Source organism: Eublepharis macularius, chromosome 4 (genome assembly GCF_028583425.1).
Source record: "Eublepharis macularius isolate TG4126 chromosome 4, MPM_Emac_v1.0, whole genome shotgun sequence".
Lineage (NCBI taxonomy): Eukaryota > Metazoa > Chordata > Lepidosauria > Squamata > Eublepharidae > Eublepharis > Eublepharis macularius.
In genome coordinates, this window is record NC_072793.1 from 11,960,133 (window position 1) to 11,982,462 (window position 22,330).

The 22,330-nt window shown below is 45.9% G+C and overlaps 1 protein-coding gene across 1 annotated transcript; it reads left to right on the forward strand.

The window, feature by feature from the left end:
- Positions 1-3,204: 3,204 nt before the first annotated feature.
- Positions 3,205-21,383, forward strand: DDX23 (DEAD-box helicase 23). The gene is made up of 17 exons (XM_054977174.1): positions 3,205-3,279; positions 5,539-5,747; positions 8,671-8,781; positions 9,499-9,592; positions 10,110-10,175; positions 10,627-10,765; positions 10,877-11,010; positions 11,995-12,107; positions 12,731-12,874; positions 14,408-14,633; positions 14,872-15,017; positions 15,689-15,866; positions 16,139-16,381; positions 17,037-17,188; positions 18,001-18,109; positions 18,652-18,826; positions 19,473-21,383. The coding sequence occupies exons 2-17, from the start codon at positions 5,539-5,541 to the stop codon at positions 19,694-19,696; spliced, it is 2,463 nt and encodes an 820-aa protein (XP_054833149.1). The 5' UTR covers positions 3,205-3,279; the 3' UTR covers positions 19,697-21,383.
- The last annotated feature ends 947 nt before the right edge of the window (positions 21,384-22,330 follow it).

Here is a 22,330-nt window from a genome sequence, read left to right on the forward strand (position 1 = left end):
CAGGTGCAGCTTGTGCACCAGGCAGACAATGCCTTCAAGGCATGCGTCATTCAGGGCTGCCAGCATGTTTCTACCTGTGTCCGTGACCATGTAGCCACGGACAGCATCACCCGGAGGCACCCACTCCCTCAGTCCACCTTTGATTGTGCCGGCAATGTTCTTCTCAGTCTGATCCACGTCCATCCCCTGCTCCTGGAGCAGAACCGCTCTGTAGCCCAGCGACAGGGGTGGCTCCTCCTTCCGGGGCCCTAAGTTTCCCACGGTGCTCCAGAGGTCCTCCAGTTGCCACCAGTGGGCAGTAATGGCAAGGTAGCTGTGATGACAGCTGCTCCACAGATCAGCTGTGAAGTGCACAGTCTGCCCTTGTGCTCTGGCCAATTCATTCCTGACCATCTTTGTAGAGGGCAGGTTATCTCACAAGTATCTACTTTCTCTTTCCCCGCTGCCTCCAGCAAGTGTCCTTGAAGACTGGCTGCGGCCAACTCGAAATGTATCTTTCTTGGGAACTGAGATGATTTCATTCTTGGTTCTGTCTAGCCTAAACCTGGCTTCTCCCCTTCACCCATCCGCCCCCGGCTTCTTCGCGCCCAAAGCTTTAACGGTCCTTATCCTGATGGCGGGAACATTCCCTATAACTAACACCACTGACCCGTTACGTCTCTTTTGCCAATCCATTTGTCTGAGCACCTTGTACCTGATGGATCTCTAATAAAGTTACTTCAACCAACACACCTGCGTGTTTGGTGTGGAGAACTTGGAGATTCTACCCGCGAAGGACTGACAGTGGGACTGAAATGGCGACCAGGAGTTGGTGGGTCGGGAGGAGGAGGATGGCGCCATAACCACGGAGGTGAGGGGCTGGATCGGGACCCTGAGATGCCGCCGCAAAAAGTTTTAGCAACCACTCTTCCTCTGGCAGCGCTAAGAGCTCTCCTGTCTCCTCCTCGATCCCCAAAAGCGGATCCGTAGAAAGAGGTTCTGCCTCTGAGCCTGATGGGCACCAGGACAACCTTGGCTCTTCTTCCCCTCATGATGACCCTTCCTCCTCATTCCAACCCTCACGGTACTATAAGAAAAACCCTCGGCTGAGGAACCCTCTAGGCTTGGTCCCAGAACCTTGCTGCAGCCCTGAGACTGGGTTGGGGCAGAGCCCTAGCAAATTACCACAAATAAAGTTGAAAGGGGGTAAAAATGAGACGGAAGAGTGAGCCTTCAGCCAAGGAAACCCAATAAGCTTGCACCCAGAGCCTGACTGCAGACGTGAGACTGGGTTGGGGAACAGCCCTCGGCTAGCCCCCCCCCCACAAGCAAATAAGAATTGTAAGAAAAAAATATTAAACAGAAGAGTGAGCCCTCACCTGAGGAAACCCAGTAAGCTTGCTCTCACTGAGAGCCTTGCTGCAGCACAAGCCCCAAGCCTCCCTCTGGCGCAATCCAAAACAACTCCCACAACAAGCAGTTCCTCTGAGTTGGTAACCAGCTGGAAAGTGAAACCGCAGTTCAGCGCTGGATGTTATATATACTGCTTGCTCTTATAGAGAATAATGGGAGATCTCTGGTTGGCAGCCAGACCTGCCTATCAAGATTTTCAGGGCTAAGATTGGTGTGCTCCAAAAAGCAACACAAGATCTGCAGGTGTCTCTCCTATGCTGCCAAGGGAATTGATTGCTTGGTACTGGGATGTCTGGCTTCATGGACCAATGGACCAATGGGCCGGCACAAAGGTTGTTGCGTCTGTGACAAAAACGTACATCCCACGACCCATCAGTTTGTGAATGCTGAACTAGGCCGGTCCATGTTAAACTTTGGTTTGTTTTTTGATCCACGTCCACCTCTATTTCTAACACATTAATGCAGCATCTGAGACCTCCCTCCCTACAACACAGCCCTCCTATCTGAGTAAAAAGTATTTTTGAATAATTCGGGTTTGCATTGTTTGCAGAAAGCCAGAAGAGTGGGAGCTCTCCTGACCTCCTCAGGCAGGCCACTCCACAGGGTAGGGGCCAGCACAGAGAAAGCCTGTGTACAGGCTGCTATACCAGCGATTACTTCAGAGATGTATCTTCTTACTGTATTTTCCACCCCTGTGGAGGTCAGTACTGGAAGCCCAATTATAATCAGTCATCCATCCAAGACAATGGGATCAATAACAGATGGATCCCCAGACCACCGGTTCAGAATATTTGTAGAGTGCACTTCAGTGTGCCTTTCTGTGACTATACACAAGAATTGGAAAGCGTTGTGTGAGTCCTTTTAAGTTTATTTTCTGTGTGACAAGCAAGTAGTGTTTTAAATCTTGTAAAGAGTCCAGTAGCACCTTTAAGACTAACCAACTTTACTGTAGTATAAGCTTTCGAGAACCACAGTTCTCTTCGTCAGATCTGATGAACTGTGATTCTCGAAAGATTATGCTACAGTAAAGTTGGTTAGTCTTAAAGGTGCTACTGGACTTTTTACTATTTTGCTACTACAGACTAACACGGCTAACTCCTCTGGATTTTAAATCTTGCTTATTCATGAGTGTGGATTGGAGATCTATTTTTTAAAAATATACTTTCTATAGAACTTTAATTTAAACTGATATCGGCTAAGGATTTTCTTATGGACTTGCTGCGCCCTCTAATGCTCACTGTCAGTTCTGAACTAATAGAGCTTCGGGAGTTGAAGGCATTAACTATATCGGAGCAAAGCCCGGGATTCGTAGCCTCTGCATTTTTCTTGATTAGACTTGAATTTTACCTGTTTACTACCTGTTATCCTGGACAGCATGGCCCTGCAGCCCTGCTGTTCTTTTTCATATACCCTACATAAAAGGTCCGCCTAATGAAGAGCCACCTCATTGCATCTGAAGAAGAGGACTCTGAATTCACAAAAGTTTATGGTGGAATAATAAAATGTCTTTATATCCTGTTCAGTTTTGCTGCAACATCCTAACAGAGCAATCCTACAGAGTTATTGCCGTCTAAACCTACCGCTTGGCATTAGAGCGACTCCACAGGACTGCCCTGCCACAAGCACACCCACCTCTACTCCAAGAGCCTACGACTCAAAATAACACCCTGTTCGGCGTGGTGCATGATGGGACCTGCTGTTTTGTCGCGGTGCCTTTTGGACTTGTAGTCTTAAACCTGGACACGGAGGCGGGCGGGCTTGGGCAAACGGACTCGCTTTCCCATGATGCTGCACGTCGAGGCGAAGTTGTGGCCGGAATTAGCGCCACTAAGATGGCGGCGGTTGCGGACTGAAAGTGAGTGGCGCTGACGCTGGGATACGTTACGGGTGAGGTGTCTTCTGGGGGTATTGTCGGTGGGCGCGGGAGCTATAGGGGTCTCTAGCAGCTATAGGGGTCTCTAGCAGCGGGGGGGGGGGGCAACAGTTTCGGGTGAGCGACAAACCTGAGGGGGGGAGGGGCTTCTGCTGAATTCCCCCCCCCGGTAAATTTTTCGCCATAGCTCAGCTCTAGAATGTATTTCTAGCTTAGACAATATTAGCAAATGAAAGTGCGTTTCCCGCTTGGTTAGGCGACTAAGAATCCCCGCGCGTCAAGAATTATACACAATTGTCGTCTCCCCCCTTGAAATTAAGCACTTGTGTTCCTTCTCCCGAACTTTATAATTTAAAGGGGGGAAATCTCAGGGTTTGATGCGGTCTCTCGAGTTCCATCTTGCTTTTCTGCTTTGCAAAAGGAATATAGCGTTTGCTTAAAATGGCCCTGGTGCAGAAAAGTGGCTTAAAAATCTTGTAAATATATAAATTTCTGGTTCTGAACACTACTTCATTACCTATGCAGGCAGTGTAAGCCTCGTATGTTCAAGCATGTGTATATTTATATTTATAAATATATATATATATATATATATATATATATATATATATATATATATATATATATATATATATATATATATATATATATTCAGGGGTCATTGTAGAAAAAGCTGGAGGAACTCATTAGCATAACTCATCAGCATAGCTCATTAGCATATGCCACGCCCCTTGACAGCACGGGAAATGTTTTAGCATAACTGATTTGCATATGCCACACCCCCTGACATCACTTATCCTGGCTGTTTTGGACCCAATCCTGCCCATTCAGGACTGAAATTGGACCCAAAATGGCAAAAAGGGGCCCAAAATGGTCAGGATCAGGCCGCTGCTGAACAGGAGAGTGATTCACCACCTGTCAGAGGCCCGACTCGGGCTGTTTCGGCCCCAATCCAGGGCGAAACGGGCCCAAAATGGCTGAGAGTCAGGTGGGCAGGGCTACCTGATGTGACCTCTTTGGGGAACTGCTGGAACTGCGTTCCTGCGCGTTCCCCCTCGAAATGAGCCCTGTTTATATTTGTTATATGCATGAAGCGCATGTGCAAGAGATTGAAATGTGTAGCAAGCCTTGACTTTTAGAAAACCAGTGTATGGTAGAGGGTCAGACTAAGACTAGAAAGACCTAAATTCAAACATCTACATGGCCACAAACTTCACTTGCTAATCTTGGGTTAGTAGCTGTCTTTCAGAGTAGCCTGCCTTGTTATGAGGCCGCAACAGGATTCAAGGGAGCTCTGTGTATGTTACCCTGAGCTCTTTAGAAAAAGGGCAGAATAAAAATGCAGTAAAAAATTTTCAGTGCGCGTATGTGCAGCAAAGAAGTCACCGTAGCAGTTGTCATATGTGATAATCTGTGGAGTTGGTTCTTTTTTCACGAAAGGACAGCATAACAATTTATATAGTCATTCATCTGCATATGCTAATTAATTTAAATAGTATTATTTGAAATTGCTTATTGATTGGCATTTACCTTGGTTTATAAACACTAGACCATCCTTGTTAAAAGTGGGTTAGTAGCAACTCTACGAACAGCCTATATTAATTCATGAGTTTTCTTGGAGGAACACATTGATAATAATAATAATATAATAATAATAACATTCAATTTATATACCGCCCTTCAGGGTGACTTAACTCCCACTCAGAGCGGTTTACAAAGTATGTTATTATTATCCTCACAACAAAACCCCCGGTGAGGTGGGTGGGGCTGAGAGAGCTAGAAGCTGTGACTGACCCAAGGTCACCCAGCTGGCTTCAAGTGGAGAAGTGAGGAATCAAACCCGGTTCTCCAGATGAGAGTCCTGTGCTCTTAACCACTACACCAAACTGGCTGTAGTGGTTAAGCGAGTAGGAGGAGGTGCTCTCGGGCTGCCCTCTCCCCAGATCCCCAGATGGCCAGCAAGTCCTTTTACCAGATATACATTCCCTATATGCCATTCTTTTCAGGACCTGGATAATAAGGGGGCATGTGGTATGCCTCAGGGGACCCAATTTGGTGTAGGAATCCACCATTGTTGATTTTTAGCTTACACATCCTGAAAACAGATTCTAATATTGAAAAATAATTGGTGTGTCATTTAGAGAGGAATGGCTTCAGTTTATTTATTGGGTTATATATATGAATTATTGAGAGATTTCCATGCAGAAACAAATGCTATGTTTTTTGTCTTTTGATGGGAGTCTTTCCTTTTTTCCACAAAACTCCTAATCAAGATGGCTGGGGAAACTGTTGAAAAGAGGGAGCGGGATTCTTCACCCATCAAAGAAGAGCGAAGACGTTCACGCTCACCGGACCGGGAACGTGACCGAGATCGTGAGAGGAAAGCCTCCCCTATTGCCAAAGACAGGAAGCGGCACCGTTCCCGTGAGAGGAGGAGAGGCAGTAGGTCAAGATCCCGATCTCGGTCCAAGTCACCGGAGAGGTAATAATAGAGTGGTGCTGTCCCAATCTTAGGGAGGAAGCTTTGTCAATCTGGTTTAAGTTGGTCATCTTTGAGTGGAGAATTTGGGCCATGATGATTTGGTAACTAATGGGATTGGCCAATTTGGCACTAAAGTATGTTTGCAGGCCAGGCTGATTCAAATTTGAGTTTGTGTTTCATTTTATGAGCTGGTATCCAGCTTTTCATGACAGTGAGGGAAATATGTTTTACAAGCAACTGTGGCTTGTTTCGTTCCTATTAGATATTTGTAGAGCTTTAGGGACACATTGTGTATATGTAGTTGTATGCTCTAGACTGTCATGTCTATCTGTGCCCATCCATTCATGCCAATATTAAGTCTGGTTCTGATGACGTTCCGATGCTTAGTTCTTTTGAACTGTAAACTTGATTCCAATGTAACTCCATTTTGGTTTGCTAGTTTGTTCTAACCGTTTCTCAGGCTTTAACAGGTGGCTATCTGGCTGTGACCTTGTGCTTCTTCTCAGACTATGCTATGTCTTTCTCTGAAGCAGCAGAGTGCGATATCACAAATATGCAGAATGTTCTCACAACGAAGGAGCAGCAAGGAATTGTTATGAATTGGGAGGGGAAGGAAAACGGGCTAGAAAGAGAATGCAATTTCCCCATGTGGTCATTCCTGTCAATGTTTTTGTTCATGCTGCATAGTGGCTTGCCTTGCTCCTAAGTAGACCTATGGAACTGTATATTAGAATGAACTGATTTCTGAATAAAATCCATTTGACTAAGTACTGGAGTCTTATTGCAAATGGGCCAGAGATCTGTCTTCAGTATCCTGTCATCCATAGCCTGACATAGACACACTAGGGCTACGTACAGCATATGTCTTAAAATCTGTACAAAGATATCCCAAACTGTGCATGAAACAAAGCTAACTTCTGAGATCTGCTTAAATTATGCAGAAACTATTTGTGGATGTCTGGGCTGATTCCACACAAAGGTACTTTTCTGTGGTGGTCATGTTGCTGCTGTGATTGTTGGTCAAGTTGCACTTGCCAGATTCCAGATGGCACAGGGTAATCGGTTTTTTCATCATTAGCTGTAATTTCCCTTTTATGCCAGATGCATGTTGTGTGGGACACTTGTCAGGATGGGGGTGATTTGGGCGTACTGGCCCAAATCTCTCATGTTTCCAGTTTACCTCACTTTCCTCCCCTTCCTTTGTTATCTCCCCAAACCACATTTCAGATCTGTAAGCTTGGGGCCTGTAGTCTTACGTGCTGTAAAGTGCTGTTCACGCTAAGAGTGTGAACTGTAATAAATCTGCTGTGCTTATCTGAATCAATAAGCTATAGATGACCGTTAGCTGCCTTATACTGAATCAGACCCTTACAGTGCAATCCTAAACAGAGTTACTCCAGTCTAAGCCCATTGATTTCAACGGGTTTAGACTGGAGTAACTCTGCTTAGGATTGCACTGTTAGTCTATCAAGATCAGCTTTTTCTACTAACGTTGGCAGTGACTCTCCACAGCCTCCGGGAGAGGTCTTTCATACCACCTACTACTTGATGCTTATCTGGAGAGGCCAAGGATTGAACCTGGAACCTTTTGCATGCAAAGCAAATGCTCTCTCACTGAGCCACTGCCACTCCCTGAAGTTCAGGATATTCCCTCTCAGTATATAGCTGTAAAATACTATTATCAATATTTATTTTGTGCCATGCTACTTCTCCCACCTTCCCAAATTTTCCCGGGAGATCTAGGGGGCGGGGGCGGACTGGGGGAAAAATCCTATGAACCGTTTTCTCCTTTAGAATGAGTGAAGTGCTTTTTATGACAGTGTTTTTTTCACTCAAAATATACAACATGAAGTCTCAGGACTTTTTCAATTTGTCCATTGGGGAAGAAAAACCCTTTTTTCCTTTTTGGAATGAGTAAAATTTTTTAAGCCAAAGTTTTACTCAAAATGTGTAAATTATATAAGACCATTAGATAATAATAGTTCTTGATAGTACATTATTAAAGAGTTCTGGTTTTGCAGCATTATAAAGTTTAACTTGATTCACTGGTAGTCCATCATATTGTGACTGTGTGAAAGTGTTTCTATCTAAAGAATACGTTTACTGGTGCTTACTACAGAATTTGTTTTCTACCTTCAATTTTAATTTTTGATACCTCTCAGATGGCAAAAAGTAAGACACGTGTGCTAAGGTAACATTGGATAAAACGAGTTTGCAGTTGCCTGAGTATGCTCGCAATTTTTCTTATAGAAATGAAGGCATTTATACTTTTAAATTTTATAAAGATGCCAAATATCACAATTTTATATGCCAAGTTATAAATTATTTTATGTTGTTTAGTCAGTAAAACAAGTTTAGTTTTAATAGAAAAGTAATTGTTGCATATATTACAATTTTCCAATCCCTAAATTGGTTTTTCAGTGGCTTCAAAATTTCTGTAAATTTTACATCTCTATCCAGGGCACAGATATGAAACTCATCTATTGCTGCCTTACCTATGAGAGATCCTGTTCCCCATTAACCTCTTACTGGAGGGTGTTTCAGAGATGAGAAACAGGCTATGGTTGGATCCTAATTTACAAGCCAGCCTTTGCAACTTTGGGGACTAGATTTTTGGTTTAAAAAAATTAAGACTCTTAGGAGCAAAAACATTTCAGAAGTGATTTCAGTGTTTCTGTTGTGCCATCAGAAAACTATGCATGCACATTACCTTGATGGCTACTGTTGGCTCTTTCTGCTATATTTTTAAGCTTCTGTGGGTATAGGCAGACTGTATATGGTAAGGTTGAGAGCATGGGCTTTTTGATGGCGAGATTGGATTAAGGCAAGACATATTTTTGCTGGTCTAATGAGAGCTTGTTTGATCAGCATGCGTTAAAATACGATGTTACTCATACAAGCCATTTCTTTTTACTTTTGGTAGGGAACGACGATATAAAGAGAGGGAACGAGACAAAGAGCGGGAACGCAGCAAGAAGGACCGGGAGCGGGAGAAAGATGGGCATCGAAGAGACAAGGATAGGAAACGCTCCAGGTAAAATGCTGTTTTTCTCTAGGGAGTGATATGGATTAGGCAGTTGGAAGGAGGTGTCACGGGTACTGCAGTACATCATTTTGTGGCATGGAAAGCTGAGGAGCAGTACAGATTTACCTCCCTTTTTGGAGTTCCTGAAGAATGAGGATACTTTCTTAGGAGTAAGTACCAGTGAATAATGTGGGACTTACGTTAAGTAGACTAGTTAGGATTGCTTTCTGAATCACATTTTTCACTGTACAGGTATTTAAGAAGCCACTTGTCATACCTGATTGATCTGGTCAGTTGTGATATCAGGACATACTTACAGAAACTGGGTTCGTGGCAGGATGCCTACATCCCACAACAAGGTTGTTAGTGACTAAGGGGGGGCTGCAGATTTTTTGATCTTGTTAGCAAGATCCATTTCCTAAAGTGGACTGCTGATCAAAGCATAACATTCCCAATGCAAAATTAGTCCAGCTTTTCCTTTGCCCGTAAGGTAGTCTCAAAATATATTGGTCCGGTACAGAATGCTGACAACTTGTGTGAATCTTAGTATGTATTTTTTAGTAAGACACGGTCACCCTTCTGTTCTAACAAAGGCCAGGAATTAAGTAGTTTGCAGCCTTTCTTGAGAACAATATATTGAGAGAATGTGCTCTGGAATCACTGGCGAGAGCTATGCGTCGATGGGCTATTTGCATCACTTCTAACTTTCACTTCCCCTTTGCACAGAAGTCTCTCTCCAAATCGCAACAAAGACTCCAAATCCAGGAAGGACAGAGATTCTCGCAGGGATGAAGAGGATGATGGAGGCAAGAAGGAGAAGGTGCTGCATATAATTTCAAGGGCTACAGTACTTGCTGTCTTCTTTGTCACAGAAACCAAAAACAGCTGAGCTGAAAGTGCAGCTCTTAGTTTTCCAGGCAGCTTAAATGCCAATTGGAATCTAATTTGACTCTCCCGCACCACACTGACTCCCTTAATCTGTCTTGAGTCTCAGTGAGAAAGGCGGACAGTAATTAACAAGAAAGAAAAGAAGGAGAACCTCTTTAACATGTATTTTGGAGCTATTTTCCCTGGGTTTCTCAGGTGGGAATCTTGCCTCTAGATTGGGAGACTTCAGTACCACTGTATAATAATTCTCTTGGCCGTCTTTATATTCTTATTGGCATTGTGCATATAGGAAGTTTGTATGGTGAAGTGGAAGGAGAGGTCTTGCTGCTTTGCACAGATGCCCTGTCAGTATTGCTGCTTTGGAATTCTTTGGCATTGGTTTTGTAGTAGCAGTTCCTGAGCTCGGAGGAATTTTTCAGGATGCTGATCAGCATCTCTTTTATTTACAGGCACAGCCACTGTCCCTGGAGGAGCTTCTGGCTAAGAAAAAAGCTGAAGAAGAAGCTGAAGCCAAGGTGAGAGCATAAGGTTCTCTCCTTTCTCCACTTCTATCTGCCAATTCCTCTGTTCAGGGCTTTTTTTCTGGGAAAAGAGGTGGTGGAACTCAGTGGGTTGCCCTTGTTGAAAATGGTCACATGGCTGGTGGCCCCGCCCCCTGATCTCCAGACAGAAGGGAGTTTAGATTGCCCTCCGTGCCGCTCAGTGGCGCGGAGGGCAATCTCAACTCCCCTCTGTCTGGAGATCAGGGGGCGGGGCCACCAGCCATGTGACCATTTTCAAGAGGTTCCGGAACTCCGTTTCACTGCATTCCCCCTGAAAAAAAGCCCTGCCTCTGTTGCTGGAGTAGGCCAACCAGCACGTATGTCTCAGCAAAAGGACTGCCAAATATGCCCCGTCCTTCAATCAACAGTTGTGTTAAAGGAGGTACACGGAGTTAACTTGGAGCCTTGTGCTGGTTTCTTTCAGCCCAAGTTCCTTTCCAAGGCAGAACGAGAAACTGAGGCCTTGAAGCGCCGGCAGCAGGAGGTAGAAGAACGGCAGCGTCTGCTGGAGGATGAGAGGAAAAAGAGAAAACAGTTCCAAGAGATGGGCAGGAAGATGCTGGGTAAGGCTTCGTTCCTGTTGGGCGACTAGATACCCAAGCTGGAGTGATTATACTGAAGGAATTCCCTGTTGGGTGCCCCACTTCCCTGATGATAGGCTGTTTTATGCACAGAGGACCCCCAGGAGAGGGAGCGGCGTGAGCGGAGGGAACGCATGGAACGGGAAACCAATGGCAATGAAGACGAGGAGGGGCGGCAGAAGATCCGTGAGGAAAAAGACAAGAGCAAAGAACTGCATGCCATCAAGGTAACACTTGCTGGGCTGAGCAAAGACCCAGGCCTCCGTTTTATCTCTGTCTCATAAAGGTGAATGGGGATCCATGGGTTAAAATGGGAAGATTGGGATTGGCAGGCACCTTGGATATGCATCTGATTGGATGGGTCTCCACTTAAAATCTAGGCCTAGATGCCCCAGAATCTTGCAGGTTGAAGTCAGCACAACTTGACCATCTCTACTTTTATATGTTTGGACCAGTTTTTAAATGGTCCATCAACTATCCATATTGTAATTCAACATGTCATGAAAAAATTATTGGTTTACAGTTAGAAGAGCAGCACCTTAAAGGCCCACAAGATTTTCAGGGTGTATGTTTTTGAGAGTCTTGAAACTTTATACTCTGGAAATCTTGTTGATCTTTAGAGGTGCTACTGGTCTTGAATCTTGCTCATCTACTGTAGACCAGCATGGTTGCCCATCTGAAACTGGTTTATGATTGTACATCATAATAGAGCTCCTTACTGGACAATTAACAAAATCCATCTGACATGTTCTGACCCATTGGTTTCAGCCCAAGGGAAAAGAGCTCTGGGAATCTGATCATCTATGCTGTCTTACTAACACTGCTGTTGCCCCCCCGCCCCCCGTTCATAATTTGCTATCTTAAGACTAGTTTGTTAGAATGAGCTTTCTGTGGAGTCCCTGAATATTTTTGGAAGAAAGTAATAACCTGCTTTTTTTGAGGGGGAGGGTCCTCAGTTTCCAAAATCCAGTGTTGGTAGGCTTTTTTAGAGTATGCTTTTGTGTAACAAATGAGAGTAGGGACAAATGTTGGCTTGGAAGTGAACCCAAGAGAACCAAAGCAGATTGAGAGCAGTGTACTGGCTGTTGAGTCTGAGGTTCTTGATGGTGTTAGCCACCTTGAGTTTCAGCTTGACAGAGAATGCCAGGATATAGATGGATTGAATAAGGAATAAGCATTGTTCCATTGTTGTACCCTTCTTCCCTTGCCAGGAGCGGTATTTGGGTGGGGTCAAAAAACGGAGGCGCACACGGCACCTGAATGACCGCAAGTTTGTGTTTGAGTGGGATGCTTCAGAGGACACTTCTATTGACTACAATCCCTTGTGAGTATCTTTTTGGGAAGGAGATCCCTCCTTATTGTGAAGGTCCTCTTGTTTCACATCCTCTGCTCCATTGCAAGGAAGGAATATGTTCATGTTGACATCATTTCTCCAAGGAAAGTGTACAGGACCCATTTCCTTACCAGTGTTCCAGTGCGATGCAAAAGAACGAGGTATGCCAAGCTCCCCGAGGAAAGGGCGTCTCAGAGTCCAGGATTTGGCACTTTTAAGAAAAGATGTGCAGATTTACAAAAATCAATTTCTATGAATGCTTTATTTGGGTTGGACAATTTGTTTTTAGCTATTGACTTGTTTTGTTCTAATTGATTGGGAGGTGCAAAAAGAGAATTGGCACTCAGAGAATATTAGCATAGTAGGCAGTGTCAACTAAGACAGAGTCCTTCTGCCCATTTTACTTAGTCTGTTTCATTTCAGACTCTCTATATACTCTTTGAGAATTTCTTTTTTTTTTAAATCTGCAGCATGAGGACTGGAACTTGTTTCTTTTTTAAAAAATTTTTTTAAAAAAAGGTACTCGAGAGTCTCAGAAAGTACCAGATTCTTTTTGAGAAGAGGCCACGTTACACCCCAAGCTGCGTCATGTCGTTGGATTCTCTGTTCCACAGGTACAAGGAGCGACACCAGGTTCAGCTGCTGGGGCGCGGCTTTATTGCTGGCATTGATTTAAAGCAGCAGAAACGGGAACAGTCACGCTTCTATGGAGACCTGATGGAGAAGCGGCGCACGCTGGAGGAGAAGGAGCAAGAGGAGTAAGTTATAAACCGGGTGGGAAAGAAAGTGAGGTTTTGATGGGGTCTGAAGCTTGCGAGGAGCGGCAGGTCCACTTGACATCGGTGTGCCTTTTCTGGATTTGCTGTTCTGTGGAGCTGTTCCTTGATGTCATACGTATCTTCGTTTACTGCAGTCCAGCAACCAACATCCTGAATGCTCATTATGAGAAAAATAAGTTATGCAAATTACTCATTCGTGCCCAGGCTTGGTATGAATTGTAGGAAGTTTCGTGCAAGGAGGTAGCCACAGATTGCCTGCCAGGCTGAAGCTGTTAGCCTTATGCTAGCATGAAGCGTTGCAAAATATTGCAGTTATAGAAGAGAAGGTGGAACTGGAGAACAATAAAACTTAACTCGGGTGGACAGCAGGTTGCGACAGTCAAGCGTCCTTTCTCTGCTTATGGAAAACCCAAGCCACTCTTCTGTTGTGGTGCTGTTCATACCGGGCATATCTTCACAATGATAAGGGCTGGAAGCTTGGAGCTTTAAAAAATAAAATGTGGATGTACTAAATACCTTGAAAGTCAACTTTCAGGTTCTTGATCTGATTATACTTTGGCAGTAAACCAAATTTCCTGCATATGGCTTTCTGTGGGTAAATAGAAAACACCCTCTGTTGTTCATCCAGTGGTTTTGATCACCACTGGACACCCCCTCCCTTTTTAAAATGTATATTACTTACAATCTGCCTTTCTCACTGAGACTCAAGGTAATTACATAGTTTAAATCAATACAGTCAACAGCAGGGATGTTCAGTAAACAATGCAAGAGGGTATACAAGTGAAAATGTGCAGAGACTGGAAAAACAAGCAGAAATTTGATACGAAGCTGAAACGATACGGAAGCAGAACATAAGCCATTCTAAATCTCTTAAACAGGGCAGGAACTACTCTGTAGGATCATACTTACAGCAACCTAGTAATATATATAGTCCCTGCCCCTTTAGCCATTCATCTCTTTGAATCACTTCCGTACATTACGGCCCTCCTATCTGAGTAAAAAAGCCCTCTTGAATGATTTGGTTTTGCATGATTTGTGGAAAGCCAGGAGAATGGGAGGTTTCATGACACTCTGAGTATGCTACTCCATAAGGTGGGGCCACCACAGAGAATGCACATTTCTGGGTAGCTGTTGGTTTTGCCCGTTTGCAAGGTGGCACCTGCAGAAGGCCCTGTTCAGATGAGCGCAACTCCCATGACAGAACCTAGGGGGAGAGGTGGTCTTACAAACATGAGAGACCGAGCCCCTGGGGAGAGCTTTGTATGCGATAGCCAAATCCTTGAATTAAGCCTGGTAACTGATGGGTTGCCAATGGTGCGACTGCAGAATGGGAGCAATATGCATGCTGTGCCTCGCTCCTGATAATAATCAAACTGTGGCATTCTGCAGCAGCTGAAGTCTTCAGATGGACTTTGAAGGGAGACCTATGTAGAGTGCATTACAGCAGTCAAGTCTTGCTGTTAACCACGGCCCTTCTGACCCCCTAATGAGGTTTTCCTTCCTGCTTCATAGGGCACGTCTGCGCAAGCTGCGTAAAAAGGAGGCCAAGCAGCGCTGGGATGACCGGCATTGGTCTCAAAAGAAACTGGACGAGATGACGGACAGGGACTGGCGAATTTTCCGCGAGGATTACAGCATTACGACAAAGGGAGGCAAAATCCCCAACCCCATCCGTTCCTGGAAGGATTCTTCACTGCCCCCTCACATCTTGGAGGTTATCGACAAATGTGGCTACAAGGTGAGGCCTAAACCATTACTCCTCGGTCATCCTGTCTGACTTATTGCCAGAGTTTTTAAAGTGTCTTAGGGAAGATTGAGAATTAATGCGATCAAAGATGTTCTTGCAAGGACCTGTTGTTTAGCAGGTGTGGGGCAGGGCTCAGACCTAGAGGTTCCTACGGTCCGTTACTGTCCCTTTGAGCTCCCTTGGATGATTCCATCTTGACCGCACAGGTTTTGTCCCTTGTTCTGCGTAGGAACCTACTCCTATCCAGCGTCAAGCCATCCCTATTGGCCTGCAGAACCGTGATATCATCGGTGTGGCTGAGACTGGCAGTGGTAAAACTGCTGCCTTCCTTATCCCACTGCTGGTATGGATCACCACCCTGCCCAAGATTGACCGGTAAGAGAGGAGCGAAGACGCTTCTAATGTTGGGAGGGTATTTAGTTATCCCAAGGTGTGTCTTGCAGGTAAGCAAGTTACACTTATACACACAGTGCACACACAAGGTTTTATATGAGAGCATTGAGTGAGTGAGGAGGGCCCACAGCCAGGGTATGGTATGAGCATGAGAATAAGCGTTCTGGATCAGACCGGGTTTAGTCTGGTCTAGTAGTCCCGTCTCCCACTCTGTCCAGCCAGGTATTACTTGGAAGCTCACAAGCAGAGCATGGTGGAGAGAGCCATGCACTGTGCTGTGATTTTTCTTTCTCTTTTACACCCTGCAGTGACCACATGGGGAGTGTTTTGCTTTATATTGACCTAAGTCAGCCGTTGCCTCGTAAAGAACCTGGTTCAGTTGGACCCTGTTGATTTCATTTGGCTTACATACCAGGTGATGCCCTGGGCAAAAGCATCCTCTTACATATACTCTGACTTCGTGTCACAGCTGCGCTGGTTGGTTAGATCCAGGTCAGAGAGGCACACACGTCCCTGGGCATCTGAACTCGCCCCTTAATTTCGTAAGGACCAGGGCCTCTTTCGATGGGAACCTGTGGAGTCTCTTAGAGGAAAGAGAGAGCAATTCCACGTTGTTTCTCTGAGAGTCAACATGTGGGTTTTCACCGTTACAGGATTGAGGAGTCCGATCAGGGCCCCTATGCCATCATCTTGGCCCCCACCCGTGAACTGGCTCAGCAGATCGAGGAAGAGACGATCAAATTTGGAAAGCCTCTGGGCATCCGTACGGTGGCTGTTATTGGTGGCATCTCTCGTGAGGACCAAGGCTTCCGGCTGCGCATGGGTTGTGAGGTAAGGGGTGGGGAGACACTAACCACAAACATTAAGATGGATTGCTCCCTTTCCAAGCATAAAGCCTGATCTTGTACATTGACAGTGCACTGTAGGATTGGATATCTCGTCTTTCAGTTGCGTAACGAGGTTCAGTTTTTTGCCTGGGTAGGCCTCTAGCAAATTTATTTGTTTTATGGGTGAGAAATGGGAAGAATAATAGACTGTGTGTTACAAGAGCAAACATAAGTTCATTTCCATCTCCTTAAACCTGTTCTCTCCCAACGCTGCAGATTGTTATTGCCACTCCTGGCCGTCTCATTGACGTGCTGGAGAATCGTTACTTGGTGCTGAGCCGCTGCACCTACGTGGTATTGGATGAGGCCGACCGCATGATTGACATGGGCTTCGAGCCTGATGTGCAGAAGATTTTGGAACACATGCCTGTCACCAACCAGAAACCTGACACTGATGAGGCTGAGGACCCTGAGAAGATGCTGGCCAATTTTGAGTCCGGCAAGCACAAATACCGACAGGTCAGTGGGGCTCAGAGCCCGTGCTGTCTGGTGCTTTAGTTGGTTCAAGGTGACAAGAATTTTTCGGTGTCTGGCACAGAAATTAGCCGCTTAATCCAAGTTGTTCAGACCATCCTGTTATCCGTATCCGAACTAGACACTTGCTGGGTGGCTTCGAAAGAGGATGCTTTTATAACCAGACTCTTGATTTTCAGGAAGCCAGATTCCATTCCAGAGTTCAGAATCATGTTCACTAAAGAAGAGGAAGTTCAATGCAAAGTACTTTGTCCTTTGCAGAGAGAGAAAATAATGAGTTCTTCAGATCATAATTTAATTGAGAAAGAGGAAAGTAGAATAAAGATCGAAGTAAAGCTGGTCGCATTTGAGGCAGAAAAGAGAACTTTGGAAGAGATTAAATGGTGGGATCACAAAAGTTCAAGATAGGAAAACTGGATTCCCGTTTGACATGAATACATTTTAACCATATAAGTGTGGAGACTGTGTCTAGTGATAGAGGACCTAAGTACGCCTTTTTAAAATCTCTGCATTCCCCACAAGATGGTTATCTGTCGCTGTGCTTGCCACCTCTCTGTGTTCAAGAGGTACTGACGGAGCTCTCCAGTAGGGGGAGAGGCAGGGATCCGTCTCATTCATTTTCTTTTTGCCTCCCCGGCAGACGGTGATGTTCACGGCCACCATGCCACCCGCTGTGGAGCGCCTGGCCCGCAGTTACCTGCGCCGCCCAGCTGTGGTCTACATTGGCTCAGCTGGCAAACCACACGAGCGTGTGGAGCAGAAGGTCTTCCTCATGTCAGAATCAGAGAAGAGGTATTGATCGGTCTGTCGGCTTCTTGTGGGGAGGGACAGCGGGAGCTTGGTTTGCCTTGTTCAGGCACAGGCAGTGGGGGAGTGCTTTGGAGATGTCATCTGGGTGGCAGCATTACCACTTGGATTAGCTGAGCTGTTTTATTAACAGGGCTCCACTAAAAAAAATTGTTTTGTGCTCAGGCAATTTAAAATCCAATATCACATTATAAGCTTTTTCTGTGTTCTCTCGGCATTTGTAGCATATGCACGTCCCCAGTTATAAAATAGTATTGGACTTTTATGTGATAACCTGAATAGGATCCGTGGAATGGGCCTCTTATGCTTCCCTTTCAAATTCCTCATGGAACAGAATATGAAATTCTTCTTCAGTCATGCTAAGAGGAGCCATGTAGTCAGGAAAACGAAAATACGGGTGGCTTGGGTGCATGAAGATAGGGTTGTGCATGTACTACTACCGTGTGAAGGGCTAGGGGGGTCAGAAGAACATACAAGCTTCGTGCGGATGCACGCCATAGCCCCTGGGTCAGTGATACAGACAGCCGCAGGATACAGTTCAGCATAGGCCTTCCCCTCTCCAAATCCTTTAAAGATGTGCCATTGGTAGGTGGGTTGTGGCTTTGGGTGGTGGATGTTGTCTCTGTGTTTTTTTTAAAAAAATGGTAGCGCATTAAATTATCTCACAGGGAATTGTAAAGATTCATTCTAGGATCAACGGGGGAATATCTCTACTTAATAAACGACATCTTGGGGCCTCACTGACCCTACTCCTCACTTCCTTGCTTTTTCTTTGCCTCCCTCCTTTCCCTGCACAGGAAGAAACTATTGGCTATTTTGGAGCAGGGCTTCGATCCACCCATCATCATCTTTGTTAACCAGAAGAAGGGGTGCGATGTACTGGCCAAATCTCTGGAGAAGATGGGGGTAAGTGGTGGCCTCCCTTAGTCTGGTGAAATGTAAATTCCTGTATGGAGGTAAGAAGAGTTGTGCAGGGGTTACCTCCCCGTCTTTCGAAGCATCTGAATTCCTGGGATAGGGTCCCTGTTTCGTGTGGTGGGAAGGAACTGTCTCTGATCCCCTCTCACAGTAAACAGCCAGAATAACAAGTACAGTTGTTGAGCTCTGTAGCAGCTTGCAAAACAGTTTGCTGATGGCTGCATACAACCTTGTCTACAGAAGCTTGCATTTGGAAACCATACTGCTGAAGCGCTCTAGTTTACTTGCCTGGTTTGGCAGTTCTCCCTTCGGGTAGCCTGCAAGGCAGTCAACACTGTTCATCCTTTGAGTACCACTAGGGTACCTGAGAGTGGTAGACCGCTCTGCTCTGCTCTGCCCTGCTCTGCCCTGCCTGGTTCCAACTCCTGACTGGCTTTGCTTCAGGCAGGCAGACCAGCAGGAGTGCCTCCCGAACGCCGTCCCTGCCAGCTGTGCCCCATTTTAACCTGTTACCCTCCCCGTTTCTACAGTATAATGCCTGCACACTTCATGGTGGCAAAGGTCAGGAGCAGCGAGAGTTTGCCCTCTCCAACTTGAAGGCTGGAGCCAAGGACATTCTGGTCGCCACCGATGTGGCTGGACGTGGTATTGACATCCATGATGTGTCCATGGTGGTGAACTATGACATGGCTAAGAATATAGAAGGTGAGATATTATCCTATTCACCTCTGTTGCTTTGGAGATCCTTTAGGCATCCCCCCCTTCTCATAAGTGAGCCTTCCCTTCTGTGAGCTGTAACTTTGGTAGTTCTTACTGCTGAATTGATGTTTGTAAGTGAGATGGGACCATTCTGGTAGAGCGGCTAGCAGCATACGTGTGCTGCTAGCCACTCTACTAGAACGGTTGCCACTGTTATATCCTAGAGTGATTTGGGTTCCCAAGGAACAGAGAGATCTGTTCTTCACGTCGCTCCCCAGCACTGGTGTAGAATACTGGCAGTGAACCTCAGCCAAGTACTCTTTCGATGGCCTTGGACAATCCACTCCATCAGTCCCACTTGTCAAATGGGAATAATAATATTGGCCTACCTTATTGAACTGTAGTAACATTTACTTACAGTGAATGTGAAATGGTTTGAACACTCTCAAATCCTATCTAATGAAGACTTCTGCAGTAACCTGTTCTATGCAACTGTTAAATAGTGACTAGATTCTGTCCCTGAGACAGGTGTGTACCTGAGACAAGTCAGTCCATCACTGTATGGCTCTTAGCCAGCTGCTGTATCCTATACCAGAAGTTGCTGTGCCTTGCCTCTTTATTCATTGTGCGGCCTCTCCTCCCTTCCTTGCAGATTATATCCATCGCATTGGTCGAACAGGAAGAGCTGGAAAAAGTGGCGTGGCTATCTCGTTCGTTACCAAGGAGGACTCGGCTGTCTTCTATGACCTCAAGCAAGCCATCCTCGAGAGCCCGGTATCCTCCTGCCCACCAGAGCTGGCCAACCACCCAGATGCCCAGCACAAGCCAGGAACCATCCTCACTAAGAAGCGGCGAGAGGAGACTATCTTTGCCTGAGTTCCGTAGAGATACCACAAGAGGTTCTCCTCTGATTGTGGCTGGGGGACACCCTCTTTCATGCCCTGGAGCTTGAGTAAAACTGACTTGATAGGTTGCCTCCCTCCAGATGCGAAGAGGTCCTTCAGTCCCAGGTTCCGTATCTTTCCAAAAGCAGTGGCTTTTATTCCCCCTCCCCAAAGAGGTGCACTCTTTCCCGTGTGCTGTGATAAAACACCCAGCACAGAATCTGGGACCAAACGGGAGACTCCAGCTGGTGGGGCGGGAGAGGATATATTGTCTCATAAATCCTCATCTCTTCATTGTCCTTTTTGGATCCAATGTTTGTATTTTCCTCCAGGCAAACTTTTTAAATCCTCAGTTAAGAAACTGGACTCAGGTTGTGGCCAGCATTCTTATCTTGCTTTGTTGACTCTCTGACTTCAGCCTCCTCTGATTGTCATCTAGGCTGGTACATGTTCTCTATCCTTTCCTCCATACTATAAGATCAGGTAAGGTTTGGCCCTGCCTGGGAAAAACTGCTGCAGGTCCTGGGAATTGTAGACAGATTGCTGCACGCGCTGTTTATTTTGTCCCAGAGAAGACTTGAACCTCTCCTAATTCCAGACCGTTGAGTTTCAGCTGGTAATTTTATGTAGGGCGTGGGGTCTGCAGAAATCCTGTTTATCCAGTAGAAAGGGGGGTGGGGTGGGGTTAACACACAGAATGTGTGTCTGATATTTTTTAATGACGCTTTTTGCTTCTATGAGACCATGTGAAATGTCACTCCGGCTTTTTTTCTTTTGTCACAAACAAGAGTAGGGACTCGAGTTCAGGCAGTGAGGAACTGGTTGTCTTCTGGAATGATGTGTGTCACGGCTGTGTCTTTTGAATGTTTAAAAACACCTTTCAAAAATACCCAAAAGAAACAGGAAAACTTAGGTTATTGATACTTCCTAACCTTAGTGTGTGATTGAGACGGCAGCAGCAGTAAGTCTCGGAAGCATGACAAGGTGCAGGGAGAATAAAAGAGCAATTTATGTTTTTAAAAAATCTCAGTGTCCAGATCCTCTTTCATGCTTTGCCATCTTTCAAAAGTCAAACCCAGAACATGGCAGAATTTGACTGTCCTACGAAGACCGAGGTACAAAATGTGCACACTTCTCATATCAGTTCTGATAGATTAGGGTTTTAACTGATACTTTTCTCAGCAAAACTACACCCCAGCTGGGATCAGGACTTCACTTCTGGGTGTTCTACCAGAAAAGTGGCAGCTGAAACGCACCAACTTCGTTTACAGCCAGCACAAGCACACCTGTACATTGTATGTTGGTAGTCATACTGTGGTATAAGCTGTTGAATAAGAAGCAACCATCAGGTCTTGCTGTCATTTTGTTGGTGGCCAGTGTTTCTGACTGTCATGCTGCAGAATGTATTACTGTCACTCCAGAACACGTTTTGTAGCCCTCTGTCTTGGTGAGCTTTGGCTTGTCGTCTGCCGAGTTGGTGAGCAGGCGGCAGCAACAGGTGCTGGTGATCTGGTCTGAAGATGGTAGAGCCGTGCCACTAGTTTTGCTTTCCCTGGTCCAGGCTCACTAGACCCACCCTCAAATCTGCTGCCTGGCCACCCACATTGTAACCTGATTTGGCCAGGGTAGGTCAAGAATCAGAAAAACCCCAATGTAACATTAAAATATCACTTGTGTGAGAGCTTTCCTTCAGTGTGGTATAGTGGTTATCATGCCAGAACGTGATCTTCGAGACCCAGATTCAAATCCTCACTCTGCCATGGAAACGCACTGGGTGACCTTGGGCCAGTCACACACTCTCAGCCTGACCTACCTTACAGGGTTGTTGTGTTGTGCTGATAAAATAGAGGAAAGAAGGATGATGTAGTAGCTTAGAGTTCCCACTGGGGAGAAAGGCAGGGTATAAATGAATAAACACACATTTCTCTCAGAAAATAGAGAATAGGACAGTCATGGGTGGTCTTAGCCACAGGAAAACGGGGGCAGCTGTGCCAGCCCCTGCACTGCCCAATGAACTGCCCAGGCCTTGCCCTGCTGCTGGCCTCCCACTGCAGGTGAGCATGGCGAGGGGCTTACTGTACCACCAGTCTTGGTTGTTCACTGCCTATCAGGCAGTGCAGGCAGCAGTAATGGCCAGTATCCACCCACCAACAGCCTGCCCAGCGTTGCCAACTCCAGGGTATTCATGGTGTAGAAACTGGGGAAGGTGGAGTTTGGGGAGGGCGTTCAGCAGGGATATGATACAGAGTCCACCCTCTGAAGATGTCATTTTTTTCCCAGGAGGGCAGGTCTCTACAACCTGAAGATCAGTTTTAATTCTGGGAGAACTCCAGCTCCATTTGGAGGTTGACAGCCCGTCTCCACTGCTTGGCTCTCTGGCAGCCTAGTGGTAGGGTACATCTGGTGGCGGTACAACTGCAGGAATTCCTGAATGATGCTGTAGTCCTGGACCCATTCCAGTCCGGCTTCCGTCCTGACTATGGGACGGAGACAGCCTTGGTTGCCCTCACAGATGACCTTCACAGGCAGCTGGATCGAGACGGGTCGGCGCTGCTTGTGTTACACTGTGGACTATGACTTGTTGGCCAGCTGCCTCGCCGACGTGGGGATGAGGGGGACAGCCTTA

Coding starts and splice junctions, on each gene's coding strand:
- DDX23 (XM_054977174.1), top strand. CDS start 5,539: ATGGCTGGGGAAACTGTTGAAAAGAGGGAGCGGGATTCTTCACCCATC. Junction 10,766..10,876: donor GATGGGCAGGAAGATGCTGG/GTAAGGCTTCGT, acceptor TTTTATGCACAG/AGGACCCCCAGGAGAGGGAG. Junction 16,382..17,036: donor GCAAGCACAAATACCGACAG/GTCAGTGGGGCT, acceptor CCTCCCCGGCAG/ACGGTGATGTTCACGGCCAC.